At 41.0% G+C, this 26,226-nt stretch overlaps 1 protein-coding gene across 1 annotated transcript in view; it reads left to right on the forward strand.

Moving 5' to 3' along the window:
- LOC134812259 (dynein axonemal heavy chain 10-like) overlaps positions 1–25,781 on the forward strand; it is a 55,565-nt gene extending 29,784 nt beyond the window's left edge. The window contains exons 2-13 of the mRNA XM_063819535.1: positions 9,159–9,357; positions 9,529–9,598; positions 9,786–11,547; positions 11,688–11,860; positions 12,068–12,454; positions 12,613–13,070; positions 13,223–13,416; positions 13,530–13,677; positions 14,611–14,716; positions 14,886–15,072; positions 15,239–15,344; positions 15,544–25,781. Of these exons, the coding sequence (XP_063675605.1) occupies positions 9,178–9,357; positions 9,529–9,598; positions 9,786–11,547; positions 11,688–11,860; positions 12,068–12,454; positions 12,613–13,070; positions 13,223–13,416; positions 13,530–13,677; positions 14,611–14,716; positions 14,886–15,072; positions 15,239–15,344; positions 15,544–25,482 (13,710 nt within the window). The 5' untranslated portion in view covers positions 9,159–9,177 and the 3' untranslated portion in view covers positions 25,483–25,781. The remainder of the gene's footprint in view (positions 1–9,158; positions 9,358–9,528; positions 9,599–9,785; positions 11,548–11,687; positions 11,861–12,067; positions 12,455–12,612; positions 13,071–13,222; positions 13,417–13,529; positions 13,678–14,610; positions 14,717–14,885; positions 15,073–15,238; positions 15,345–15,543) is intronic.
- The last annotated feature ends 445 nt before the right edge of the window (positions 25,782–26,226 follow it).

Here is a 26,226-nt window from a genome sequence, read left to right on the forward strand (position 1 = left end):
CTATCTTGACTTTACATTCATCGGAAAAGATTAGTAAGTAAGTAAGTAAGTAAGTAAGTAAAGATTATGACATAACATCATCACAAGTGTCTACAAAATATCATTGCACTAAATAAAAAAATAATTTAAATAAACATATTTTTCCATCAACATTAATAATTTATCAAATTCAATTTTATTAATTAATAAAATCTAATACATTATCTATAAATAATTCATTAATACTTCCCAGTGGAATAAAGATTTATGAAACGCTTCTTTGCCACAAAAGGATGAAACCAAAGATATTCATTATGTGTCTCCTTATTGCTTAAATAACTGGGTCCTTCAATTTTCCCTAAAACTTCATTCGATACTTTCCAAAAATAAAAATCATTTACACTGTTTTTAGAAATCATTTCTTTCTTAAATCCTTCCAATCTAACTTTAAAGCTTAAAACTGTCGAGCAGTTCTTGACATCTGAAGGGAGTTTGTTCCAGTAAGGAATGACTCGCTCCGGAAGAAAAGAAGACTGGAGATTCTTAACTTTAGTTACACTCTTATTACACCTATTGGTTGAAACTAGATTAAGACCAGATCTGCTCATTCTGAACAAACCCGATCCATATTCAGTCAAACCACTAGTTACTTTAAAAGCTTCGATAAGGTCCCCACGTATTCGCCGCTCTGCCAGCGTTGTCAAATTGAGGATATCCAGTCTGCAGCTGTATGGAAGAGTACCCACCTCATCAATAAGACGGGTAAACCGCCTCTGGACGCTCTCCAGCTCCAAAACAGTCCCCCAACTTCCATGAGCCGCAACTGGATTCCACAATTGGACACAATACTCAAGATGAGGTCTTATCAAAGCTTTATAAATAGCTATCATTACAACCTTTTCTCTAATAACTAAGTTCCTTAGTTATTAGAGAAAAGCAGCAGATCATACGATTTGCTTTAGAAATACATGCTTTTATCTGTTCATTCCAAAGCAAGGAGCTATGGGTAATAACCCCCAAATCTTTTTCCTGTGCAGATACTTCTAGTTCTACTCCATTTACAATATAATTCGAGTTAGGATTATTATTCAGATTAATATGGACTACTTTACACTTGGCAGGATTGAAGTTTAAGTGCCAAATACTCTCCCAAATTTCGAGTTCTAAAATATCATCAGATACACTTCTATGGTTAGCTGCATTACAAACTAACTTGAGATCATCTGCAAATAATTTAATCTTATTTTTAACATTGTCAGGTAAATCGTTTATATAAAGAATAAATAGCAAAGGACCCAATACTGACCCCTGGGGAACACCAGATAACACGTGTTTCACCTCAGACCATTGTCCTTCTACACAAACCCTCATGGTTCTGTCTGTCAGAAAGTCTTTTATAACATCTAAAACTTTTCCCTTGACCCCAAACCCCTCCAATTTAGATAGAAGTCTAAAGTGGGGGACTGTGTCAAAAGCTTTACTAAAATCAAAATACAAAAGATCGACAGGAGCACCTTCGTCTAAAATATCAAGAATATTATCAAATGTCTCTAAGAGATTAGATAGACAAGATTTACCCTTCACAAATCCATGCTGATGCTTTGAAATTCGTTCTTCTAAAAATGTTAATAAATGTGCCCTCACCAACTTTTCATACACTTTGCACAAAATACAAGTTAATGAGACAGGTCTATAATTTAAGGGATCAGATTTAACACCCTTTTTGAACAATGCTACAACAGATGCTGTCTTCCAAATGTCAGGCAGGACTCCTGTTTCTGAACACTTAACAAATAATTTAGTTACAGCTTCAACAAACTTTTCATCGTATGCTAAGGATTTCAACAACTTTGGATGAACGCCATCCGGACCAGAACTCTTAAAAACATTAAGCTTTAAAAGTTGCTTCTTGATATCAGAACTGCTAATTTCCATATCATCAATAACCTCTTTGTTATAACTCTCATTTTGGGGGAGAGGGCCAGGTGGTTCACGCACAAACACAGAACTAAAGGCACTAGCAAGTACCTCAGCTGACTCAGATGAACTATCTGTGCGTGTACCATCTCCTCTATCTAAAGAAACAACACTTGACTTAACTTGACGTTTATTACGCAAATACGAGTAAAAAGATTTACAATTCTGTTTTAAATTAGATGTAATCTTCTTTTCATAATTTACTTTAGCTTTAATTTCTGCCACCTCAAAAATACGCTGCTTGCTATTTGCACAGCTAAAGTTAATATCCGAAGGATTAATATCAAATTCAGCCCATGCTCTGTCCTTGTTCTTCCTCATTCTTTTAAGTGAAGTTGTACTCCATGGCAACTTGACAGGTCTGTTGTCGAGATAAACCGAAGCAGCTGGGACAGCTGCAGCAACAGACTCCAATTTACCTTGATTATCTTGTTCCAATACGACTGAGGGAGCTGTTTCCGTCCACGTATCCAAGCTAATCTGCCAGCTCAGTGCCTCGCTGAAAGAATCTGCCTCTTCTTGCAAGGTTTTCAGCAGAAATTAACTTTCCGAAGAGCCCGTTGCAGTGTGGATCTTGATACTGGACCGAATCTCTCACGAAATTGTGCGAAAAGACGTGCTCTTGCATTTCTTCGACCTCTGACTATGAGGAAACTTAAGTGCCGGTACATACGGGGGGGGGGGGGGTGAACATGCTTTTGCGGCCTCCAGGCTTCTTAGTATTAGTGTTGCCACTTCGTAGCCATGTCAGACAAATCCGCTGGACTGTCCTTTGACTAACACCAGTCACTTTTGCAATGAATCCAGTCCTAAGTCGATTCCTATACAATTGAACGATCACATTTCGCAAAACAACTTTGACTGTCTTCAGACGTTCAACTTTCAAAGCAATCATAGACATAATAATACAGCACTGAGAGGTCCTAAAATCCGCAAACTATGGCAACGGATAGTCGTGCGCAGGTTTATCAACCTGGGGACTCACAATTACTAATTTAATTACCAATTAAGCGCGATTGAAGTTGACAATGTTAGTCGTTAGTGGCTTGCGCGACCAAACACGCCAATAATTCTGACACCCTGCTGTACAACTTAGAACAATGCAATTTTGTCAACATTTTTGCTTTGGTTTGATTTTATTTATCAATTTATACATTGTTAAACTTTGCAAAAATTCTCTTTTTTCTATTTATCAAATGTATTTTTCTATTTACCATTTAATTTTTCTTAGTTTTGATTTTTGTTTACAATCATATTTTATATTGATATGATTAATTAAATTCCCACGATATAGTTGGCTTGGAAGTTTGCAATTGGAAAATCTAAAATTTTGTGAACCATTTAGAACATAGAATATTGGATCATTTCATTGATGATCATTCGGTTGATATTAGCTATTGTCATCGATGACAATTGGTTATTATTTTGATCATCATGATTGATTGTATTATATTTTGAGTGAGATTACAGTTTCTGCAATCTAGGCCAGGCCTAGTCGCCTGTGGGGGCCTATTATATTATATGAAATGGTTGGAGGAGTCAGCATCTCATTCGACTAACTTGACTGATATTAAAGTTTTGTATAGTAATGATACTCCCAGCCCCTGGAACGATGCAATTTTTTTTTTTTTGTTGGGGACTGGCCCGTGGTACCAGCCAATGTTTACTCAAAAAATATATATAATATCAATGGTAATAAGAAATTCATCCCCGTGGGGCACATGCATAAATATAAAATGTAAAGGAAATCTCAAACTATTCAATTTAGATTCTACCGGTAAAGTATGCAATGAAGGTTTATAATTTAAAGTTTTATTTTCCAATGGTTAATAGGTAAAGATAAGAAAAGTAAAACAAGACTGAGCACTTCAAAATTTGTAGAATTTGTAACTTGATTTGAAATCGCGGCGATAAAAAAGAATGTCCTATGTTGGCAGTGTAATTGATGAGATATGCGACGTTTATTGAGTGATGCATAAGTGTGTGCATATAATCTAAGATGTAGAGACAAGGTTATTATCGGCATTTTGGTTTATGTTACGCTTTGATTTTCTTAGTCCTGTTATACAATATAACATGAAATTAGGCCAATCGTCTTCGATGTTTTCATTTTGCTGATCGATGAGCATAGTTTTTATACAAGTTTTGTAAATGTTCAGGTTAAATAGACTAGGCGGGGAAGTTGCTGCAACATTATATCGGTTTATTGCTAATAATGGACCTTTAAAAAATACTGAGTTGTTGTAAGGGTGTTGACCATACTTTTCTGACCATTGTGTAGTGAGAATAGAATCCAGGTTAGTATTATATAATGGTGCACTTTTGGGAATTGTTTTCTTGAGAGACAATGGTACTAGATTAGGAAAGTTTTTCAGTGCGTTCTTTACAATGATACTGTGTACTGTCAATATTTTATGTGAATAAAAGCCAGACTTGGTACTTGCTGGGGGGATACCGTCCTTGTACCAGTAATTGACGAAACCAGGTAATACTGCTCGAAGGCCCATTTTCTGTTTTACAAAAAGCGATTCAATATGAGACTTGGCAGCAAAACCCCATACAAGGCTGCAATAATTAAGGTGTGACTGCACAAAACTTTGATAAATTTGAAGACGTGCTTCGAGAGGCAGATATTTTTTAAGTTTGTACATGACTCCTATGTATCTGGACATTTTCATTTTCATGGCAGAAATATGATGGGACCAGTTTAGTCTATCATCTATTATAACTCCTAAAAAACGGGCTTCTGTTTTTCTCTCAATTGTGACACCAGAAATTGCCACATCACGATAATTAAGATTTCTTTGTCGAGAGAAGATCATATAATTTGTTTTCTTAAGGTTGAGAGCTAAACCATTATTATCTACCCATTTAACTAAAGCATCGCTAAGAGTTATTAGTTTATCGTAAACTTCATTAAGATTTTCTCCTATCAGGAAGATGTTGGCATCATCTGCGTACATAATGAAATTTGCTATATCTGATATTTGAGGTAGGTCGTTTATGTAGATTATAAAAAGTAAAGGTCCTAATATTGACCCTTGAGGCACGCCGTATAAAATTTGGTTGGTTGAAGATTTTGACGAGCCAATTGATACAAACTGTTTCCTGTTAGTGAGATATGACTTAAACCAGTTTAAGGCTTGACCCCTTATGCCGTAATGGTCCAGCTTGCGCAAGAGTATGGAATGATCCACAAGGTCGAAAGCTTTGCTGAAGTCGATTAAAAGAAGTAAAGTTACCTGCTTTTTAGACATTGAATTAAGAATGGTGTCTTTTGCGTTGAGAAGAGCATGTTCACAAGACCTACCCGGGCGAAAACCGTATTGGTTTTCACATAGTATGCTGTATTTATCTAAAAAACTTATAACTCGGTTATGCATTAGCTTTTCAAATACTTTAGAGAAAGAAGCAAGAAGAGATATTGGCCTGTAATTTTTTATGTCAGATTTAGATCCACCTTTGTGAATTGGGACCACCTTCGCTTCTTTCAAAGCCTGTGGAAAGATCCCCTGTTCAAAAGAACTGTTGACAACGTGGGCTAGTACACTAGTAAAACTGGGACAGCTGTTAGCGATTTTTAGAGGTTCAATTTTAGTGTCTAGTGTGGCTTTATTCTTAAGCAGGTTTATGACGTCCTGAATTTCTGTGGCAGTGACTGGCTTTAAGTAAATACTACTTGGAGTGGCGTTGCGAAGTGTGCTATGGGTTCCACCAGGATCAAAAGTGGTCCTACTACTAATTTCAGACTTAATTTTAGGAGCGATGTTTGAGAAGTAATCGTTAAATTTTTCTGCTACAGCTGCCGGAGTGCTGATTGAGCCGTCTTCGTCAGTCAGTTTAATTGAAGTAGGTTTAGATTTTTTCCTATTAAGAAGACTGTTTATCATTTGCCACTGCTTCTTAGAATTTTCTTTGTTTTGCTCAAAAAATTTTTTGAAGTGCTTGTTTTTAGCTTTATCGATGTGTTTATTACAAAACTTCTTCAGACGGTCATATTTACTGCGGTTACTATCAGATGGTTCCTTAACAAAATCATAATATGACTCATTTTTACGTTCTATAGCTTCTTCGAGCCAGGGCAGCATCCATGGTTTCGGATTAACACGTTCATTTTGTCTTCGTGATTGTCTTTTTGTGGGATAGGCAGACTCGTAAATCTTATTATAAGCCGTATTTAAATTATTGAACTGTTCGTTGGCATCATTGGTATTGTTAAAAATTTCTGACCAACTTTCATCTGTAATTAAGTCTCTGAATTTTTGATTGTTGGTGTCGTTAAATCTACGTGTTTCAGTTTGAGATACATTTTGTGAGTTAGACGCAGAGCGGTAGCTGCTGGTTGGCGTGTTATCAAGATTTATTGTAGTGACTATTGCTAAGTGATCAGACATATCTGTCGTTAAGACGTTACAGCTTATTGTATCCTCAAGATTGTTTGTGTAGATGTGGTCAATAAGCGTGGCACTATGGTCCGTTAGGCGAGTTGGGCGTGATACAATTTGAATAAAACCGTAAGAGGACGCAATATCTATAATGTTCTGACATGCTTGGTCGCTGCTGTGCTTCAGTAAATCAAGGTTGAAATCTCCATGAAGCGTCATATGTTTACGGGTGTGTCTCCCTAGGTTGTGCAGCGTATTTTTGAAAATTTCTAGAAACGCTTCAGGTCTCCTAGCGGGAGAACGGTAAACATTGCCAATTATTTTCGTTCTGTTGTTTCCTTTGCACTGATGGAGCTTGATAAATTGGAATTCGCCACTAGTATTAGTTGGTTCAGGGTTTGGAGTGAAAATATCAATTTTATCATAATCGACTACACGTTTGTGTACATAAGTGGCTAGCCCCCCACCTTTTCCAGATGGGCGAATTGGATCCTGGATAAATGGTTCATGAAATCCATCTAAGGTAACGTCGTTTATTCCGTTCGGTAATTTCCCTAAAGTGCAATTAGTTTCGTTAAAACACAATATATCATACTTATCATAAGTCTCAATATCATCACGTAGTTGATCTATATTCTTAATAAGGGATCTTATGTTCATAGAAAATGTTTTAAGTTGAGAGCAGGTAGATTTTTTCACGTTACGTTGTTGTTTATACTGACAACTAGTTAGGAAAGATGAAATATTGCTCCAAGTTGAATCTTGATGCTCTTCGTTGGTCATGGCGTCGCCAATAAGATTAAATCGACTATTCTGATCGTACGGATTAAATATGTCACTATTAAGTTTACTGTAGTCGTCATAGATTTCATAGTAGGTTGCGTGAAATCCAGGAATGATACTTTCACAGCAACTCGTGCAGCCTAAATTATCCTTAAAACATTTGACATGGACATTACTTTGACACCATGAGCATGTGCGAATATTTCTAATAGAGTAACACCAGCCGCTGCAGCTTGAACATTTGATCTTGACTTTGTTTTCAGATGTAACAGTGGGTTCCATTTATAACTAAATATTATGATTATGATACTGATAGTATATAAAACTATAGTTCAAATCAGATTCTTTCACGAGAACCGGAGGTCCTGTATGCTACAGAATCGTGATATGATTTAAAAGTAAATTATATTAAAATCGGATAATTAAGTGAAATAAAGTGTCTTTATCTAGGGCCTTATCAGTATGATTTAAATAACTGATTTGGCTAAAAAATAGAAATCGAATAAAGTGGTTGCTTTTGTGTTGTGTAGTTTTGTGAGGTGTTATTTGTATTTGATTTGTTTGTAGCGTTTACGTAATAAGGGACTATCGCACTGAACTTGAGTAATACTGAAGAGAACGCACTTGATTATTTATAGATTTGTATGTGAATTTTGAATGTTGTATAGAGTTATGAAATCTCATTGATTTAGGATGATACAGATTTGTAGAGTAAAATGTTTTGTGTGCGATCGGGTGATAAGAGATATTGATAATGGATGAGCTTATCAGATAATGAGAAAAATTCCACCAATCAGATCATTTCATTATATGATCTATCTTGGTAACGATCTGTTAAAGGTGGACTGGAAGTTGAGAAAAAATTGAATCGTATTTTTTAATCAGAATGGTATCAATCAATGATTTGTAAAGCGCTCAGCTTCGGTTATATCTGGAGAGACTGTTAGGCTTGTGGTGATAGAGCCACTCACAGTTCCTGTGACGTCTCTGTTCAGATCCACATAACTTGCCAACGCAGTTAACAAGTTCATGTGCCATTACCCTTTGCACCTCGTGATATAAGTGGATGCCATGTCTGTCGTTGCGGTCCCATACGTAGTATGAGTTAACACGCTTGATCACGGCATGGGCATCGAAAAAACTCAGATTTGGAATATCCTTAGCCAGGTTCAACATTATGATATTAAAAGCGTCAATCTCTGCATTCAACCAGTTAAATTTAGTCATAGATAAAGCACAAAACATAAACTCGGTATTCTTGTTATTGTTACAAGAGTCTATAAAACGGGGACAGAAATTGTCCGCAAGACTCCTGGCCGACTGCCCATACCTAGCTAGGTCATTAATGCCGCAGGAAAGTACGACTGCTTTAGAATGTTTGAACTCATGTTGATGTTCCAGTGAGTTCACTAGTTGATAGTTAAGGCGCTTTTGACATCGGTGGCCAGGTATCTGGTCGAACAGCCATTCTGGTGTTTCTCGGTGTATTGAGTCGTGAATGAAGATATATAGAGTGACAAATTTCTCTTTAGTAATTCGAATCTCACGTTGAGTCCCAAGTTTCACAAAGGGAAGTTTTCAGTAAAGTCTCCAGACGGCTATGATCACATTATAGTAAACGAATGAGGGATTCAAATCCAAAATGCTTTGACCATCAAGATAATTATAACATTGAAAAAGTGTCAAATCTTTGTTAAATTACACATCAATACATGATTTATGGATATGCAGGTAAGCTCCCAGTCCCATCGAAACACCATGCCATTTGATTGAAACCGATATATTTCTATTTTGTTCATCACTTTGATTACCTCACTTCTAAATTATGTAATTTCTTTAGCTTTGGATTTGTTTTAATCACTAGAAAGTGATGGACAAAGTGACAATTTTGACTGCCATGATCAGTTTTAACCAATAAAACAAGAAATTCAATGAAACAAATCACAACAACGAGAAGAAAGATAACAGATTTTTTAAAAACTTTGCTTAAACCAGACCAATAATCATATTTTATAACACTGTATTATATTATAGATTAGACCAAATGGTTTAAATGGACGATTATCGTGTTCAATGGATAAAGAACCAAGTGTTCTTATCCTTGAACGTTGAAGATGATAGTTTGTTTGAAGACCTGTTGGAGCGGGATGAGTACGCCTGCACAATATCACTGCAAAAGTACTTAGACTTCACAGATCCAGACGCAAGTCAGACTATTTTATTCCATATTGAGGTTAGTAAAGTTAATCTGCCACTTAGGAGGTTCAAACATTCTATAAAATTTCATATTTTTATGTACAACAGATTCTTAGCTTTAACACATATATTTCAAAAAAAATACGATCAAACAAAAGTCTGTACAGAAATATCACTTTGATGTTCTTAATGAGAATTAATTTTACAGTCATATGAGAAAGAAGAAAAGATTGAAGTCGAGGTTGAGCTAGCACCGAAAACCAGCAGTAACTTCGATGGTCAGTAGGGAACTATCGCATTGCTTTTATATTCTATAGTTGATTCCATTAATACATAATATGAAAAAACCAAGGTATGTTATTTTTTATGGTTTAATTTGAGGTTATTTGTTGAGGTTATTTGTTGTTTTTTCTTAGACACATGTACGCTGAAAATGTTTAGTATTTAAAGCTTTTCATTCTTCAGATGAAGAGGAGGGGAGCACGCAAGATAACCCAGAACAAAACGGGGAACTTGCAGAAGATGCAGCTCCAGCACCTCTAGGCAAGAAGATTGAGATTGTAAGGAAGACCATCATAACAATGCATATGATGCACGGCGATCTTTGTGAAGCCGTCAACCAGGATGCGACGGTTTACTTCTTGAGGATGAAAGATAAAGCAATACCAATTCCAACTTCACGTATCCATGCTGATGAGATAGTTCCTAGTTATCTCTCTTTTGGATTCCTGAACTCACGTCCTCTACCCATTTTAGAGCAGGTTATGCTTAACCTTTACAGTCCGTTGTTGGCTACGTATTCTCTACAAAAGCCTAAGGACTCCTCTAAAGATAAGAAGAAGGGGAAAAGTGAAAGTAAACCAGGTCCAGTTAGATCTGTGGTTAGGGATGAGTTTTTGATAAATATGTCAAAGTTCTGCACTCATATCAGCAGAACAATCCAACAAGTCGAAGGAGAAGTTCGACTTGATATCCCCGAAATTATCATCGAGGACATCCAAGCTGCTGCTGGAAACATGGAGATTGTCACAACCCTTGAAGGTGCTGTAGAGAGCTGGGAGAAAGCTATTGCTGTGTGTCTTGAACAGCAACTGAAGAAGACTCCTGTTGGCAATGGGCCATTGGCAGAGATCGACTTCTGGAGGGAGCGCAGTTCTGCTCTGAGTGCTGTTTGTGAACAGCTGGAATTACCATTGGTGAAGAACATGCTTGAAGTGCTAAAGGTCGCAGAGGTTTCTGTGTTAAGCAGCTTTGAGCACAACAGGGTTGAACTAAATAAGTTCTATACTGAAGCCAAAGATAATGTCCGCTTTTTGTCTACCTTGGAACGACATTTCAAGAATCTCGCCCACGGTTCAACATTCAGCGTGGTGATAGACACTATTCCATCCCTCATGAACGCTCTGCGAATGGTTTGGATCATTTCTCGGCATTACAATCGCGATGAGAGGATGGTTCCCCTGATGGAACGTATTGCCTGGGAGATATCTGAACATGTTGCCCGAGTTATTAACATTCGAGCGATCCTCAGAGAGCAGCCAGAATCAATCAAACAGAGAACAGGAGAAGCTATCACCACTCTGAAGACGTGGAAGAATTCCTACCTTGATGTAAGGGCTAAGATTGAAGCCTCAGGTCGAGATGCGAGATGGGAGTTTGACAGAAGGAGGTTGTTTGAGAAGACCGATTACATGTCTGCTATTTGCCAAGATTTGTTCAATATTGCTCAAGTGATGGAAGAATTTTACAACATCTTCGGACCAGAATTAAAGGCAGTTACTGGTGAACCAGAACGTATTGAAGAAGTCTTGCAACGAGTTGATGGATTGATTGAACCTTTTGAACAAGTTAAATTTGACATTTGGAACATCAAGAATCAGACTCAATGGCGACAAGTAATGAACTGGTTCAACCAAGAGGTCCTTCTCATCGAGTCTGAAGCTAAGCACTTCATTGACGACTCTTTCAAGACTCTACGATCTGCCGAGGGAGCATTTGACATGATTCTCAACTTCAGGCATATCAGGTCTCGAGAAGCTATCAACTCTCAAATGATGAAAAAGTTCAACGAGATTTTGACGCAGTTTATGAAGGAGGTCGATTTGATGGACAATATGTTCAAAGACGGTATCAACAACCCGCCTATCTACAAGAATCAACCTCCAGTAGCTGGAGCTATTGCCTGGTCTAGGTCTCTCTTCTTCAGGAACAAAAGAACTGTGTTACGGTAAGCAATAATTCAGTACATTTTTAAATAGTGTCGATTTTTGATACGCGATTTTTTGTTAAATATTAGAACACAACTTTCACTGATAAAAGTGATGTCAAAGTTATAATAGAAGTGTTACTAAAAATTGATGTTTTCAGGTTCAAGACCCTTGAGGAGATGCTGCAAGGTGAGCTGGGAGTGGTAGCTAAAGAACACTACCTCAATACAGCACGTCAGATGAAGGCATTTGAAGATAAGCTGTATGAAAACTGGTTACAGAATGTGGAGAACACTCTCAACGTTCATCTCAAGAAACCAATCCTGGCTATCGGTAACTAGTCCACTTTCGTGACCATTTACAAACATGAAAATATTGTAAAATTACTTCATAGTACAAAGCGTTTTCTAAACTGTTCACCGACAATGCGCCGTGATATTTTAACGGCGCATTGTCCTTGATCAATATGATATTGACCCAAACGACTGCCGATGTCAGACAGTTTAAGAAACAACTCACAAAAAACCGCCACTCCCCCAGGAATATCACCAAACCCAGACGCTGAAGCAGAAGCTCAGGGTGCTGGTGGAGACGACAGTGGAGCTCCCCAATACTACGTCAACTTCTCTCCTGAACTAACAGAGATCATCACTGAGACCAAGTACCTAGAACAACTTGGCTTCATGGTTCCTGAACTGGCTCGAAATGTGGCCCTCCAAGAGGAGAAGTTCTCACGTTATGTTGATGGGTTGAAGCGCATGTTGGCCCGTTATTACGATGCACTGGCTCTGTTGAATGCAGCAGAGATGCAGTTGCTGGACGATCATATCAAGGATCTACAGAGGGTACTGCGTGCTGGTTACAAGCGTCTTAACTGGAACTCGCTGGGTATCCCTGACTTCATCGGAAGATGCAGCCATGCAATCGGTTAGTGTCTTAATCTGATACGTTGTATGTAATATAATCGGAGACAAGTTCGTTTTTCGTGAAAACTTAACGTCACTTAGATTCAATTTTTGTGTTAATGAAGTATTTAAACCTATCTACATTGTTAAAATGTAGCTGATGATAATTTTGTGTTACAGGTAAGTTTGAGTCACTAGTGAACCAGATCCAAAAGAACGCTGATGACATAAACTCTCGTCTGGGAATGATCGAGAACGCTGACATGTTCAAACAACCACCAGCACTGTCAGGTGGCCTCCCACGTGATGCTAAGGACTACTTCGAGTACATCGAGATCCACAGAGCTAAGACAGTAGAGACTCTGTCTCAGAAATACCGCGCTATTGGACCACTGCTCACTAAGATGGAGGGACTGGTTGTGAACACTAACACTGGCAAATCCACTAAACTCAGAAGTTATTACGCTTACTGGGAGAAGAGAGCATTTGAGGCTCTCGAGAAAATGGTGCAGAACAACTTGACAACTTTCAATAACCAGCTGCAAACAAAAATGTTGTTCAGTGTTGATGCCATGCTGTCACCACCAGATATTATAGTTAATCCACCATACAATGAACTCTTCAAACATCTCATGCAGGTAGATACGCTGCTGACTTATTTTTATTTCTCGAAAATATTTTTGTTGTTCAATGTGTCCAAAGAAGGTAATTAAAGAGTCTTCAGTTTTTCATAGAAAATGGTAATGAATATCTAATATCTTCTTCTTTAACATACGATGTCTTATTTCAGTCTGTACGAGGCTGTATAGAGAGCACAAAGAACTTTACTCGCTGGATGTCCGGAACTTGTATAGAAGTTCCCCCACAAGGAGAGAGGGAAGATGAAGCTGTGGTGTTCAGTTATCACTCTGATATCCAGAACGTGGCCTCTATTACCGACATGTCCATGATTGTGAGCCAGACTATCACCAAGAGCCTTGGAGCGTAAGTAGTGAGCATGACTAAGAATGTTTCTTGAATACTTAATGAACTATTTGTAAAGATCTAAGATATTTAAAATTTAACATTAGGTATTACCGACAATGATAAAACTTCAGTTTGAAGAACGTCCTTAATAAGTGGAAGAAATATCGACCTCTGTGGAAACTCGATAAGACCATTATGATGGAGAAATTTGCCGCTAAAAAACCCAGCTGCGTTTCCTACGATGAGAAACTTCAATCTTACTGTTCTCTAAAAGAACAGGTTAGTTTCATATTTGTTTAAACTTTTGACGATCCTCAACAATTACCTTTTGAATGTTATTATCCGGTTTTCAATGATTTCTAAGAATCTGTTAAGGGGGGGGGGGGGGGGGGGGGTTCGCCCTGATTTTTTTGTGAAACTTGGTTTAGAGATAGCATTTGACCAACAAACTAAGACCAGTGACCGAACTTTTGAGGGGGTCCCGGACCCCAACCGCCAAACGGTGCCCGCGGGGCAGCCACGCCCATATTTGGTCTAAATTAGGCCCAATTTAGCCAAATACCCTGAACATGCCCAAAATCCAGATTTTAGGTGCTCTACTTGTAGCTAGTGGTCCCCTGAACTCGTATATGAATTTTAATCAAGATTGGACAAAAAATGAGCCAAAGTTATGAGTTATGAGCCAAAAACCATATGACCATATTTGGGCATATGTGCCAAATTTGATCGATTTTGGCCCATAAATTAGTCAAATATCAATATTTTTGAATGAAACCAACTTTATATGGAAGGTAAGCCTATACTACACATTATATATGATTATCAGCTCAGTATCTACCTAACTGTGGATTCTGTGTTCAAATAATCGCAAAAGATGAACTAAATTGCCCATATCTCAGTTCGCGACATATATACGAGTTCAGCCTTCAGGGGACCACTAGCTACAAGTAGAGCACCTGAAATCTGGATTTTGGGCATGTTCAGGGTATTTGGCTAAATTGGGCCTAATTTGGACCGCAGGCACCGTTTGGCGGTTGGGGTCCGGGACCCCCTCAAAAGTTCGGTCACCGGTCCTAGTTTGTTGGTCAATCCCCCCCCCCCCCCCCCCCCCCCCCTTAAGATGAACGAGAAAATATTAGATTGATTCGTTACATTTGAATATAGGATGAGGTTTTGACTTTTGACTACAATATCTATAATAATATTTTGCAGGTGGGTAACCAGCCCATGGTAAAGGAGGTTGATTTCATCAGACTACACCTGGGACCGCTAGCTGAAAGTGTTCAGGATAACGCAAACGCTTGGGTTACTAGCTTAGGTGAGATTTAGATTGGAGTTATTGTTGGTTTTAACCTTAGGCTTTAAATTGAATATTTTGTTGATGAATTTTTGTTTTAACGAAATAAAGATTTCAAAGCATCGTATTGGTTTTTACTTTCATCAATTTCCAAGAAGCTGGGATCCTAACATTGAATTTTATCCTCTAGGAAAGTTGTTGAACATATCAGCTCGTGAGAACATGGAGAGTCTGAAGTCGACCATCGATCAGCTGAGAGTAGACTTGGGACGGGCTCCTGATACCTTGGAGGACTTGAAGTTTGTACTGAAGACTATCAGTAACATTCAAGATATCACCCTAGATGTGGAGACTCGAGCCAAGGATATAACTGAAAGGTACGCTATTAAAGTCATTAGGTTCTCATTAGGTCCTCTGAGTGCGCGCTCTTTTTGAAGCCTCTTCTCATATCTTCCCTCCTAGCCTCGTTTATTATTGTTTATAATTTACGATATCAGATAACTTGTTCATGTTTATTATTTAAACTCAACTTCTTCGTTTCAGATACCGAACATTGAGGATGTACAACATAGATGTACCTGAAAAAGAGTTCGAAATATGCGAGAAGATCGACGACGAATGGGCAGATCTTTTCGAGCAGAGTCGAAGAGTAAGTTGTTTTCTAGTTATCAAGTTATATTTTTTATTACTCGAGATTTGAGAGCATCTGGTAGTTTAGAACATGTGCTTGGATTTCAGACTATTCGGAGTTCAACTGTCAAAGCATGTATGTACATTGTACATGGCTTTTCTTCAGCATAGCCATTATACCTACGGGCTTCGACAAAATAACACCTTCATTTCTTCAGGTTAACCAGAGTTTGGTATCAGTTAAGAAGAAGTTCACTGAAATCACCCTGACCCAAGTTGAGAAGTTCAAGGAGGATCTCTCCGAGTTCCGAGAGAAGTTCTTACAGGAAGGACCAGGTTCGGTGGGCTACGATTTGGACAAGGGTATCACCCAACAGAAGATATTCAAGGAGCTGTTCGAGAAATACCAGAACGAGAGACAAGAGCTGGCCAATGCTGAGAAACTCTTCGGTCTTCCGATCAGTATGTATCCAGATATGATCTCGCTGGAGGCGGACATGCAAGGATATGACATGATTTACAGTCTGTATAATGACCAAAAGAAAGGCCAAGAAGAATGGTCTCAAACTCTGTGGGCCAATCTTAACATCTCTGTATTGTCGGAAGGAATTGAAGTCTTCCTTAAGAGGTTGAGAAGATTCCCGAAGAATATCCGTGCTATGGGTATCTGCAACATCTTAGAGGCTAAAATGAAGGAGTTCCAAGACTCTATCCCACTCTTCCAGGATCTTAAGAACGATGCATTGAGAGAACGACATTGGAAGAAACTGATGGAGCTCACTGAAAAGAACTTTGAGATGAATCCTGACACATTCACCCTGGACCAACTGTTTGCTATGGAACTTCACAACTTTAGTGAAGTTATCGCAGATATTACCACCAGCGCTGTTAAAGAGTTGAGCATCGAGAACGGTCTTAAAGAGATTATTGACATCTGGAATGGCACCAAGTTCAACGTATTGAAATACAGCAAGGGAGGTCAGGACCGTGGTTTTGTCCTTGGTCCAGTCGAAGAGATCATGCAATCGCTAGACGATAACGCCATGAATTTGCAGAGCATGTCAGCTTCTAGATTTGTCGGACCTTTCCTTGAAAAGGTGCAAAGTTGGGAAAAGAAGTTGTCCCATATCTCTGAAGTGGTTGAGGTTTGGATGGTAGTGCAGAGAAAGTGGATGTATCTGGAAGGTATCTTCATCGGAGGAGACATCCGTCATCAGCTCCCTGAGGAGGCAAAGAAGTTTGATCTAATCGACAAAGCTTTCAAGAAGATAATGAACGACACAGCCAAAACAATGGTGGTGCTGGACGCTTGTCATGCTGATGCTAGACTCACCACTCTGGAGAAGCTCAGTTCTGATCTGGAGAAGTGTCAGAAGTCTCTAAACGATTATCTGGACTCCAAACGAAACGCTTTCCCTCGTTTCTTCTTTATCTCGGACGACGAGTTGCTTTCCATCCTGGGTTCCTCGCAAGCTACTTGTGTACAGGAACACATCATCAAGATGTTCGACAACATCAAGTCTCTGAGATTTGAAGTTGGTAACGCAGACGAATACACCGCTACTGCCATGGTCTCCAGTGAAGGTGAGGCGATGGACTTCAGAACACCAATAGCAGCTGAGGGCAGAGTTGAGGACTGGATGACGAGCGTGTTGAATGAAATGAGACGAACAAATCGTCTGCTGACAAAGGAATCAGTTTACTATTATTGTCACGAGATTAAGAGGATTGATTGGATGGACCAATACCAAGGTATGATTGTACTGGCTGGCAACCAAGTCTGGTGGACCTGGGAGGTTGAAGATGTGTTCACCAAGGTGAAGAAGGGAGACAAACTAGGAATGAAGAACTACAGCGTCAGGATGCATGCTCAGATCAGTGAAATGGTCACCAGGGTCCGTGAGAAACTATCATCTAACGACCGTAAGAAGTACAACGCAGTGCTGATTATTGATGTTCACGCCCGAGACATCGTAGACGGGTTCGTCCGAGACAGTATCCTCGACATCAGAGAGTTCGAGTGGGAGTCACAGTTGAGGTTCTACTGGGAGCGAGACATTGACAACCTGCAGGTCCGGCAATGTACCGGTACATTTGACTACGGTTACGAGTACATGGGTCTAAACGGTCGTCTTGTCATCACTCCACTTACTGACAGAATCTACCTGACCATGACACAGGCTCTCTCCATGTACCTGGGTACTGCTCCTGCAGGACCTGCTGGTACTGGTAAAACAGAGACTGTAAAGGATCTCGCTAAGGCCTTCGGTCTTCTTTGTCTTGTCACCAACTGTGGTGAGGGTATGGATTTCAAGGCTATCGGTAAGATTTTCTCTGGGTTATGTCAGTGTGGTGCTTGGGGTTGTTTCGATGAGTTCAACCGTATTGATGTGTCAGTACTGTCTGTCATCTCATCTCAAATCAAGACCATCCAAAATGCCCTTATTATGAAGCTGGATAGGTTCCAGTTTGAAGGCACTGAGATCGCTATGGACGGCAGGATGGGTATCTACATTACGATGAACCCAGGTTATGCTGGCCGCACAGAACTTCCAGAGAGTGTAAAAGCTCTCTTCAGACCAGTGGTCGTCATTGTCCCAGATCTCCAACAGATCTGCGAGATCATGTTGTTCTCTGAAGGGTTCGAGATGGCTAAGATCCTCGCCAAGAAAATGACAGTGCTCTACAAACTAGCCAGAGAACAGCTCTCAAAACAGCACCATTACGATTTCGGTCTACGTGCTCTGAAAGCTGTACTGGTAATGGCTGGTGAACTGAAGCGAGGCTCCGCAGATCTCCCTGAAGATACAGTACTGATGAGAGCGCTCCGTGATATGAACTTGCCTAAGTTTATATTCGAGGACGTGCCTCTCTTCCTTGGTCTAATCGGTGACTTGTTCCCTGGTTTGGACTGTCCGAGAGTCAGATACCCTAGATTCAATGACGCTGTGGAAGAAGCCTTCACTGAGAACAACTTCATATTACTTGAAGATCAAGTCGACAAAGTGGTGCAGCTTTACGAGACCATGTTGACTCGTCATACCACAATGGTGGTAGGACCCACTGGTGGTGGTAAAAGTGCTGTTATCGACACCCTCAGTCGAGCCCAGACCAAACTTGGCCAACAAACCAAGATATACACCATGAATCCCAAAGCAGTGACGGTAGTTGAACTCTACGGTATTCTAGATCCCGTCACTCGAGATTGGACGGATGGACTACTTTCCAACATTTTCCGAGAGATCAACCAGCCTACTGAAAAGAAGGAGAGACGATACATCTTGTTTGATGGTGACGTCGACGCACTGTGGGTGGAAAACATGAACTCTGTGATGGACGACAACAAGCTGCTGACTCTGGCTAACGGAGAGAGAATGAGACTCCAATCTCATGTGGCCCTCCTGTTTGAGGTGGCTGATCTTCAGTACGCTTCACCTGCCACTGTCTCCAGATGCGGTATGGTCTACGTGGATCCCAAGAATTTGAAGTACGAGCCGTACTGGAATAAATGGGTCAATGCTAGATCGTTAAAGTCCGAACAGGAAGAATTCCATAGATTGTTCAATAAATATGTTCCTCCCCTGCTTGAATACATCCTTGAGGGTGTAATGGGAGGAAAGAATGTCCCAAAGCTAAAAACAATTGTCCCCATATCAGACATACGAATGGTAACGCAATTGGGCATCCTTTTGGATGCTCTGATTCCAGATCAAGGAGAAACAGGCGGAGCTACTACTGCAATGCTAGCAACTGATACCATAGAGGCTATCTTCATCACATCTCTCTGCTTCTCTTTGGGTGGTCCCCTATTGGAGGATGGACGGATCAAATTTGATGAGTATCTCAAACAGCTTGCTTCTCTCGGAGCGGCTAACAGTGATACAGCCAGACCTAGCGAGCTTCCCACAAGCAAACCTACTCTCTTTGATTACTACTTTGATCTGGAAAACAACGAATGGAAAGCTTGGTCCCTGATGGTGGAACCGTACATCCACGACCCAGAGAGGTTGTTTACTGAGATCCTGGTTCCTACAGTGGACACTACACGTGCTACCTGGCTTATTGAACACATGATCCGAATCAGACAACCTATCGTGCTGGTGGGTGAAACTGGTACTTCTAAAACTGCTACCATTAACGAGGTGTTGAGGAATGTTGACAGAGATTCTAATTTAGTTCTCAACATCAACTTCTCCTCTCGTACTACATCTCTTGATATCCAGAGGAATTTGGAGTCTAATGTTGAGAAACGAACTAAGGATTCGTTTGGACCTCCTGCCGGCAAGAAACTCCTTGTCTTTATGGACGATATGAACATGCCTGTCGTTGATACATACGGTACCCAGCAGCCGATAGAACTTTTGAAGTTGCTCCTTGAAAAGGGTGGTATGTACAATCGTGGCAAGGACATGCAGTGGAGATTCTTCCGAGATATTTCCTACCTAGCATCTATGGGTAAAGCAGGTGGTGGTAGAAACGAAGTTAACCCCAGGTTCTTATCCCTGTTTACTGTATTCAACATGGTCTTCCCTGAGGAACAAACCCTCAATCACATTTACTGCACCATTCTGAAAGGACATCTGCAGACGTTCTCAAAAGAGATACAAGATCTGGCGCCAAAACTAACAGAGATAACGCTTGAACTCTACTCCTTGATTGTAAAAGAACTTCCTCCTACTCCGTCCAAATTCCATTACATCTTCAATCTCCGTGATCTGTCAAGAGTTTACTATGGACTGTCTCTGACTCTACCAGAACGATACGCTGATGTTGGATCGTTTGTAAGAGTCTGGAGAAACGAATGCTTGCGTATCTTCCATGATAGGCTGATCAACGCTGATGATAAAATACTAGTGCGAGGCCACTTGACCGATTTGATCAATTCCAACTTCAACAAAGAAGCAGATGTTGTGTTGAGAGACCCCATTCTTTACGGAGATTACAGAGCAGCCCTCAACCCAGAGACTGAACCAAGAGTATACGAGGATTTACAAGACTTTGACGCATCTGGAGCACTCTTCACAGAGATCCTAGAAGAGTACAACCAAACGTTTAACCCAATGAACATCGTCCTGTTCGAGGATGCCCTGGACCACGCTACCCGTATTCACAGAGTCCTGAGGATGATTGAAGGACACGCTCTGCTTGTTGGTGTCGGAGGTTCTGGTAAACAGAGTCTCACCAGACTGGCTGCTTTTGCTGCTGGATGTGATATATTCGAGATTCAACTGTGCAGAGGATACAATGAGGACAGCTTTAAGGAGGATCTCAAGATCCTGTACAACAAGCTAGGTATCGACAACAAGCCAACTGTGTTCCTGTTTACGGAGGGTCACGTGGTTGAGGAAGGATTCCTGGAGCTGGTTAACAATATGTTGACCACTGGTCAGGTTCCGGCCCTCTTCCCTGATGACGAGAAGGAGGTTATTATCGGTAATGTGAGAGACGAAGTCATGAAAGCAGGTATCAACCCAAACAAGGAGAACTGCTGGAACTACTTCATCAGGAAGGCGTCATCTAACCTTCACATCGTGTTGTCCATGTCCCCGGTAGGAGAATCCTTGAGAACCCGGTGCAGGAACTTCCCAGGTATGGTAAACGGAACCGTCATTGATTGGTTCCTGCCCTGGCCTGTTCAAGCTCTCGAAGCTGTGGCATCTACTTTCTTGGGTGGTGAAAACGCTCTGATCCCTGAAAAACATCGTGATAATCTTATCCAGCATATTGTCCTGGTTCACCAAGCTGTTATAACCTCAAGTACCAAGTTCCACAGCATGCTCAGGAGGGTGAATTACGTTACTCCAAAGAACTATCTTGATTTTGTGAGTACTTTCCTTCGACTGCTCGAGGAGAAGGATAACTTCGTTATGAACCAGTGCAATCGACTGGAAGTCGGTTTATCGAAGCTGGTCGAAGCCTCTAAACAAATTGACGAGCTGAAAGCAAAGTTGGAAGTACAGAAGGTTGCAGTTAGTGCCAAGACAACTTCATGTAACGAACTGCTTAAAGAAATTGAACAACGTGAAGAAGTAACCAAACTGAAGCAGAAAGAAGCTGTCAAAAAGAGTGCAGACATGGAGGAACAAAACAAGCTCATCATCGTCGAGAAAGCAGATGCTGAAGAAGCTCTGAACATGGCGCTGCCTGCTCTGGAAGCTGCTAGGAAAGCTCTGGAGAACCTTGAGAAGCGAGATGTTGTTGAGATCAAATCGTTTGCCACACCACCAAGACAAGTGCAAGCAGTCTGTGAGTGTGTCCTGGTTGTCAGGGGTATTAGGGATGTTTCGTGGAAGAGTGCTAAGGCAATGATGTCTGAGAACAATTTCTTGCACAACCTCATGAACCTGAATGTGGACGGTATTACTAACGCTCAGGTTAGGACAGTAAGAAACATCATGAAGGAGAATCCTGACTGTAACGCCGAACGTATGCAGGATATCTCCAAAGCTGGTGCTGGTCTTTATGACTACGTCACTGCTATCCTTGGATATTGTGCCGTTGCAAGGGAGATCAAGCCCAAGAGAGAAAAGGTGGCCAAGCTTGAAAAGAACTTCCAGATCAGTAAACGAGAACTGGACAGGATTACAACGGAATGTACGAGTCTGTCTGCTGAGCTAGAAGATCTCGGCCGCAGATTCGAGGAAGCAATGTCAGAGAAACAGCAGCTCCAAGACGAAGCCGAACTTATGAGTAAACGTTTGGACGCTGCCCAGAAGTTGATCTCCGGTCTCTCGTCCGAGAAGGGCCGATGGGGCGTTGATCTGGAAGGGTTGCTGAAGAGAAGGACTTGTTTGCTAGGTGATTGTATGGCCGGATCTGCCTTCCTCTGCTACGTTGGAGCATTCAGCTTCGAATTCCGAGAGGAACTACTGCGAGATGTTTGGGAAGCAGATTTGAAAAAGAGAGATATTCCAATGAGCGAGCCCTTCAAACTAGAGGGTCTACTTACTAACGATGTTGAAATCAGTCAGTGGACCTCGGAGGGTCTCCCACCTGACGAACTGTCGGTACAGAACGGTATCCTAACCACTCAGGGCAGCAGGTTCCCTCTGTGTATCGATCCTCAACAGCAGGCATTGAACTGGATCACCAAACGGGAAGAAAAGAACAATCTCAAAGTTTGTACTTTCAACGACAACGATTTCTTGAAGCAGCTGGAACTTGCTATCAAGTACGGATTCCCCTTCTTGTTTAAGGATGTAGACGAGTACATTGATCCTGTGATAGACAATGTTTTGGAGCGGAATATAAAGGGTACGGGACAAAGACAGTTCATTGTCCTGGGAGACAAGGAGGTCGATTATGATCCCAACTTCAGACTCTATCTCGACACAAAACTTGCTAATCCCAAGTACAGCCCTGGAGTATTCGGTAAGTCTATGGTGATCAATTATACGGTCACCCTGAAGGGATTAGAAGATCAGCTGCTGAGTGTGATAGTCAAGTTTGAACGACCGGAACTTGAGGAACAAAGAGAGAAGTTAATCCAGGAAACGTTCCAGAACAAACAGAAGTTGAAGGACCTAGAGGATACCTTGCTGAGAGAGTTGGCTAACTCCTCCGGCAACATGCTTGATAACACCGAGCTGATCTCTACTCTAGAGGATACCAAAACCAAGGCCGCTGAGGTGACGGAGAAATTGAAGCTGTCTGTAAAGACGGGAAGTGATATCGAGAGGACTAGGGACGGATACAGGAAGGCTGCTAATCGTGGTGCTGTCCTCTTCTTCGTCCTATCAGACATGTCGGTCATCAACCCTATGTACCAATACTCACTGATGGCGTTCCTAGAAGTGTTCAACATATCTCTGAAGAGATCACTCCCCGATTCTCTGCTAAATAAGCGTTTGAGGAACATTATTGATACGCTGACTCAGAACATATACGCTTACGCCTGTACTGGATTGTTCGAGATTCACAAATTACTCTTCTCCTTCCAGATGACCATCAAGATTCTTCAGGCAAAGAATGAAATGCGACTTGACGACTTAGACTTCTTCGTCAAAGGTAACATTTCTCTTGAGAAAAGTCCCAGGAAGAAGCCTCATGCCTGGATTCCAGATCAGGGTTGGGAGGATCTAGTCAAATTTAATGAGATTTGTGCCGATGGAGGAGACATCGCAGGAATGGTTGAGAGATCAGGCGAACAATTTAGGAAATGGAGTGAGTGTGACGACCCTGAATCGCAATCTCTACCTTGCGGTCTCAACGACAAGCTGGATAACTTCAGACGACTCTGTGTCGTCAAGTGTTTCAGAGTTGATCGGGTTTACAATGGTGTTACCAATTACGTTACCGAGAAGATGGGAGAGAAGTTTGTTACTCCTCCTGTTGTAACATTTGAAGCTATTTTCGAGCAGTCCTCTCCGATTTCTCCCGTTGTTTTCATCCTGAGTCCTGGTTCTGATCCTGCATCTGATCTGATGAAACTGGCTGATAGAACAGGATTTGGAGGAAACAGACTCAAGTTCCTGGCTATGGGACAGGGTCAAGAGAAAGCAGCCTTGCAGCTGTTGGAGACTGCTGTCACAAGGGGACAGTGGCTCATGTTGCAGAACTGCCATTTGCTGGTGAACTGGCTGGTTGACCTTGAGAAGGCTCTGGAGAAGATCACGAAACCTCATCCTGAGTTCAGATTGTGGTTAACCACTGAACCAACACCAAGGTTCCCCGTTGGTATTCTACAGCGGTCATTCAAAGTGGTGACCGAGCCTCCTAATGGCTTGAAGCTTAATCTAAGACAGACTTATGTAAAGATTCCATCTACCACCCTGCAGGACTGTACTCACGACGCTTTCCCTCAGCTACTGTTCGTTCTCAGCTTCTTCCACGCTGTGGTACAAGAACGAAGGAAGTACGGTAAGATCGGTTGGAACATCCCATATGATTTCAATGAGTCTGATCTCCGTGTCTGTATGGAGCTTATGAAAACGTATCTGGACAAGTCCATGGGGGTGGATGGTAAGATCCCCTGGAGCTCTCTTAAATATCTTATTGGAGAGGTCATGTACGGAGGTCGAGCAATTGACGACTTCGACAGGAGAATCATCAGAACATACATGGACGAGTATATGGGAGACTTTATCTTCGATTCCTTCCAACCCTTCTTCTTCTACAAAGACAAAGACGTAGCGTACGACATACCAAAAGAAACACATCGTGACAAGTTCTTAGAGTACATTGAGGCTCTGCCTCTGGCCAACACCCCCTGTGTCTTCGGACTCCATTCCAATGCCGAGATTGGTTACTTCACCAACGCTGCCAAGGACATGTGCAGTTACATGATAGAACTGCAACCTCAAACCTCTGGAGCTGAGGGAGGTATCAGCCGAGAGCAGTACATTGAGAAAGTAGCAACTGAGATCGAGGAGAAGTTACCTGATTTGTTCGAACTTGATAGGATCAGAAGACAGCTAGGTGATATAACCCCTACTGCGGTGGTCTTGCTACAGGAGCTTGAGCGTTTCAATAACCTTATCGCTAAGATGAAGATATCGGTTGCTACCCTGCAGCGAGCCCTCGCCGGAGAGGTGGGTATGTCAGCCGAGCTGGATGAGATTGCTAAAGCGCTGTTCAATGGCCAGATTCCTGGGTCCTGGCGACGACTTTCTCCAGATACCCTTAAGAATTTGGGTAACTGGATAGCGCACTTTGAGAGAAGATTTGAGCAGTACTCCACCTGGATTGAGAAGGGAGAACCATCCGTGCTGTGGTTGTCCGGTCTCCACATTCCAGAGTCTTATCTCACAGCTCTTGTACAGGCTACTTGCCGTAAGAACGGCTGGCCTCTAGATAAGAGCACTCTTTACACCACGGTCACACAGCACACTAAAGCTGCTGATGTTAGGGAGAAATTACACTCTGGTTGTTACATTGAGGGTCTTTATCTTGAGGGTGGTTCTTGGGACGTTGAGAACGCCTGTCTCAGGAAATCTAAACCCAAAATCCTGGTCGAAGAGCTGCCTATTCTGAAAGTGATCCCGATTGAAGCACACAGGCTGAAGCTGCAGAACACCTTCAAAACACCTGTGTACACGACATCGGAGCGTAGAAATGCGATGGGAGTGGGCCTGGTGTTTGAAGCGGATCTCTCCACAACTGAACATAGTTCTCACTGGGTGCTACAGGGAGTAGCTCTCATGCTCAACGCGGATTAAAATACTGAGTGTCAAGATTTTTTAAGTGTAAATAGTATTAATTAATATATTCATCCAACTGAACATTAGAATTAAAAGTATGTATTAATTTATTGTTAGAAAAGCATCGTTTATAAGTATCTTATAGCCACAGAGATGTAGGTATAGATTTTTGTATTGTAAAATAAACTATAAAAGGGTGTAAAGTGTAAATATGCACAGCTTTTTTTCCCATTTTATAAAAGAGATTTTATTTTTGTTTTTGAAAAGTTTATAGTATGTTGCTTGTAGTGTTATTAGATGTCTTTAGTTTTTCCTCAGTCACCGTTTGAATCTTGTTTCTATAAATGATAAAAAATGATATAAAAGTTGCACCTGTAGAACATCTGAAACGGTCTTCTTTAACTGAAATTGGAACGCGCGGCTCCAATTTTAATGTAAAAAGATTTAAGCGCAACGGCTGTGCGTGACTTGGTTTCCATGGCGACAGTAAACTTGCATACGAATTGGCCACACCATGGTCAAGGTGATGGCTACTGCGATCATGTTCCAACATATCGGCAACAAGCAATATTCTGAATTAATCAAGCAAAATTATGCTCTCGGTATATTTTCATAATGCTCTCCAGATAGAACAGATTACAAAAGATGTGTTCATTGTTCACTTTCAGGCATCAGGGGTGGGTTGCTTTAATGCTCTAGGTGCCGCCCATAAAATACGTCCGTGATTAATTTGGCTACCTTTTGAAAACAACAGTATACAAA

This window comes from Bolinopsis microptera, chromosome 3, assembly GCF_026151205.1.
Source record: "Bolinopsis microptera isolate Bmic1 chromosome 3, MBARI_Bmic_1.0, whole genome shotgun sequence".
In the NCBI taxonomy this organism is placed as follows: Eukaryota; Metazoa; Ctenophora; class Tentaculata; order Lobata; family Bolinopsidae; genus Bolinopsis; species Bolinopsis microptera.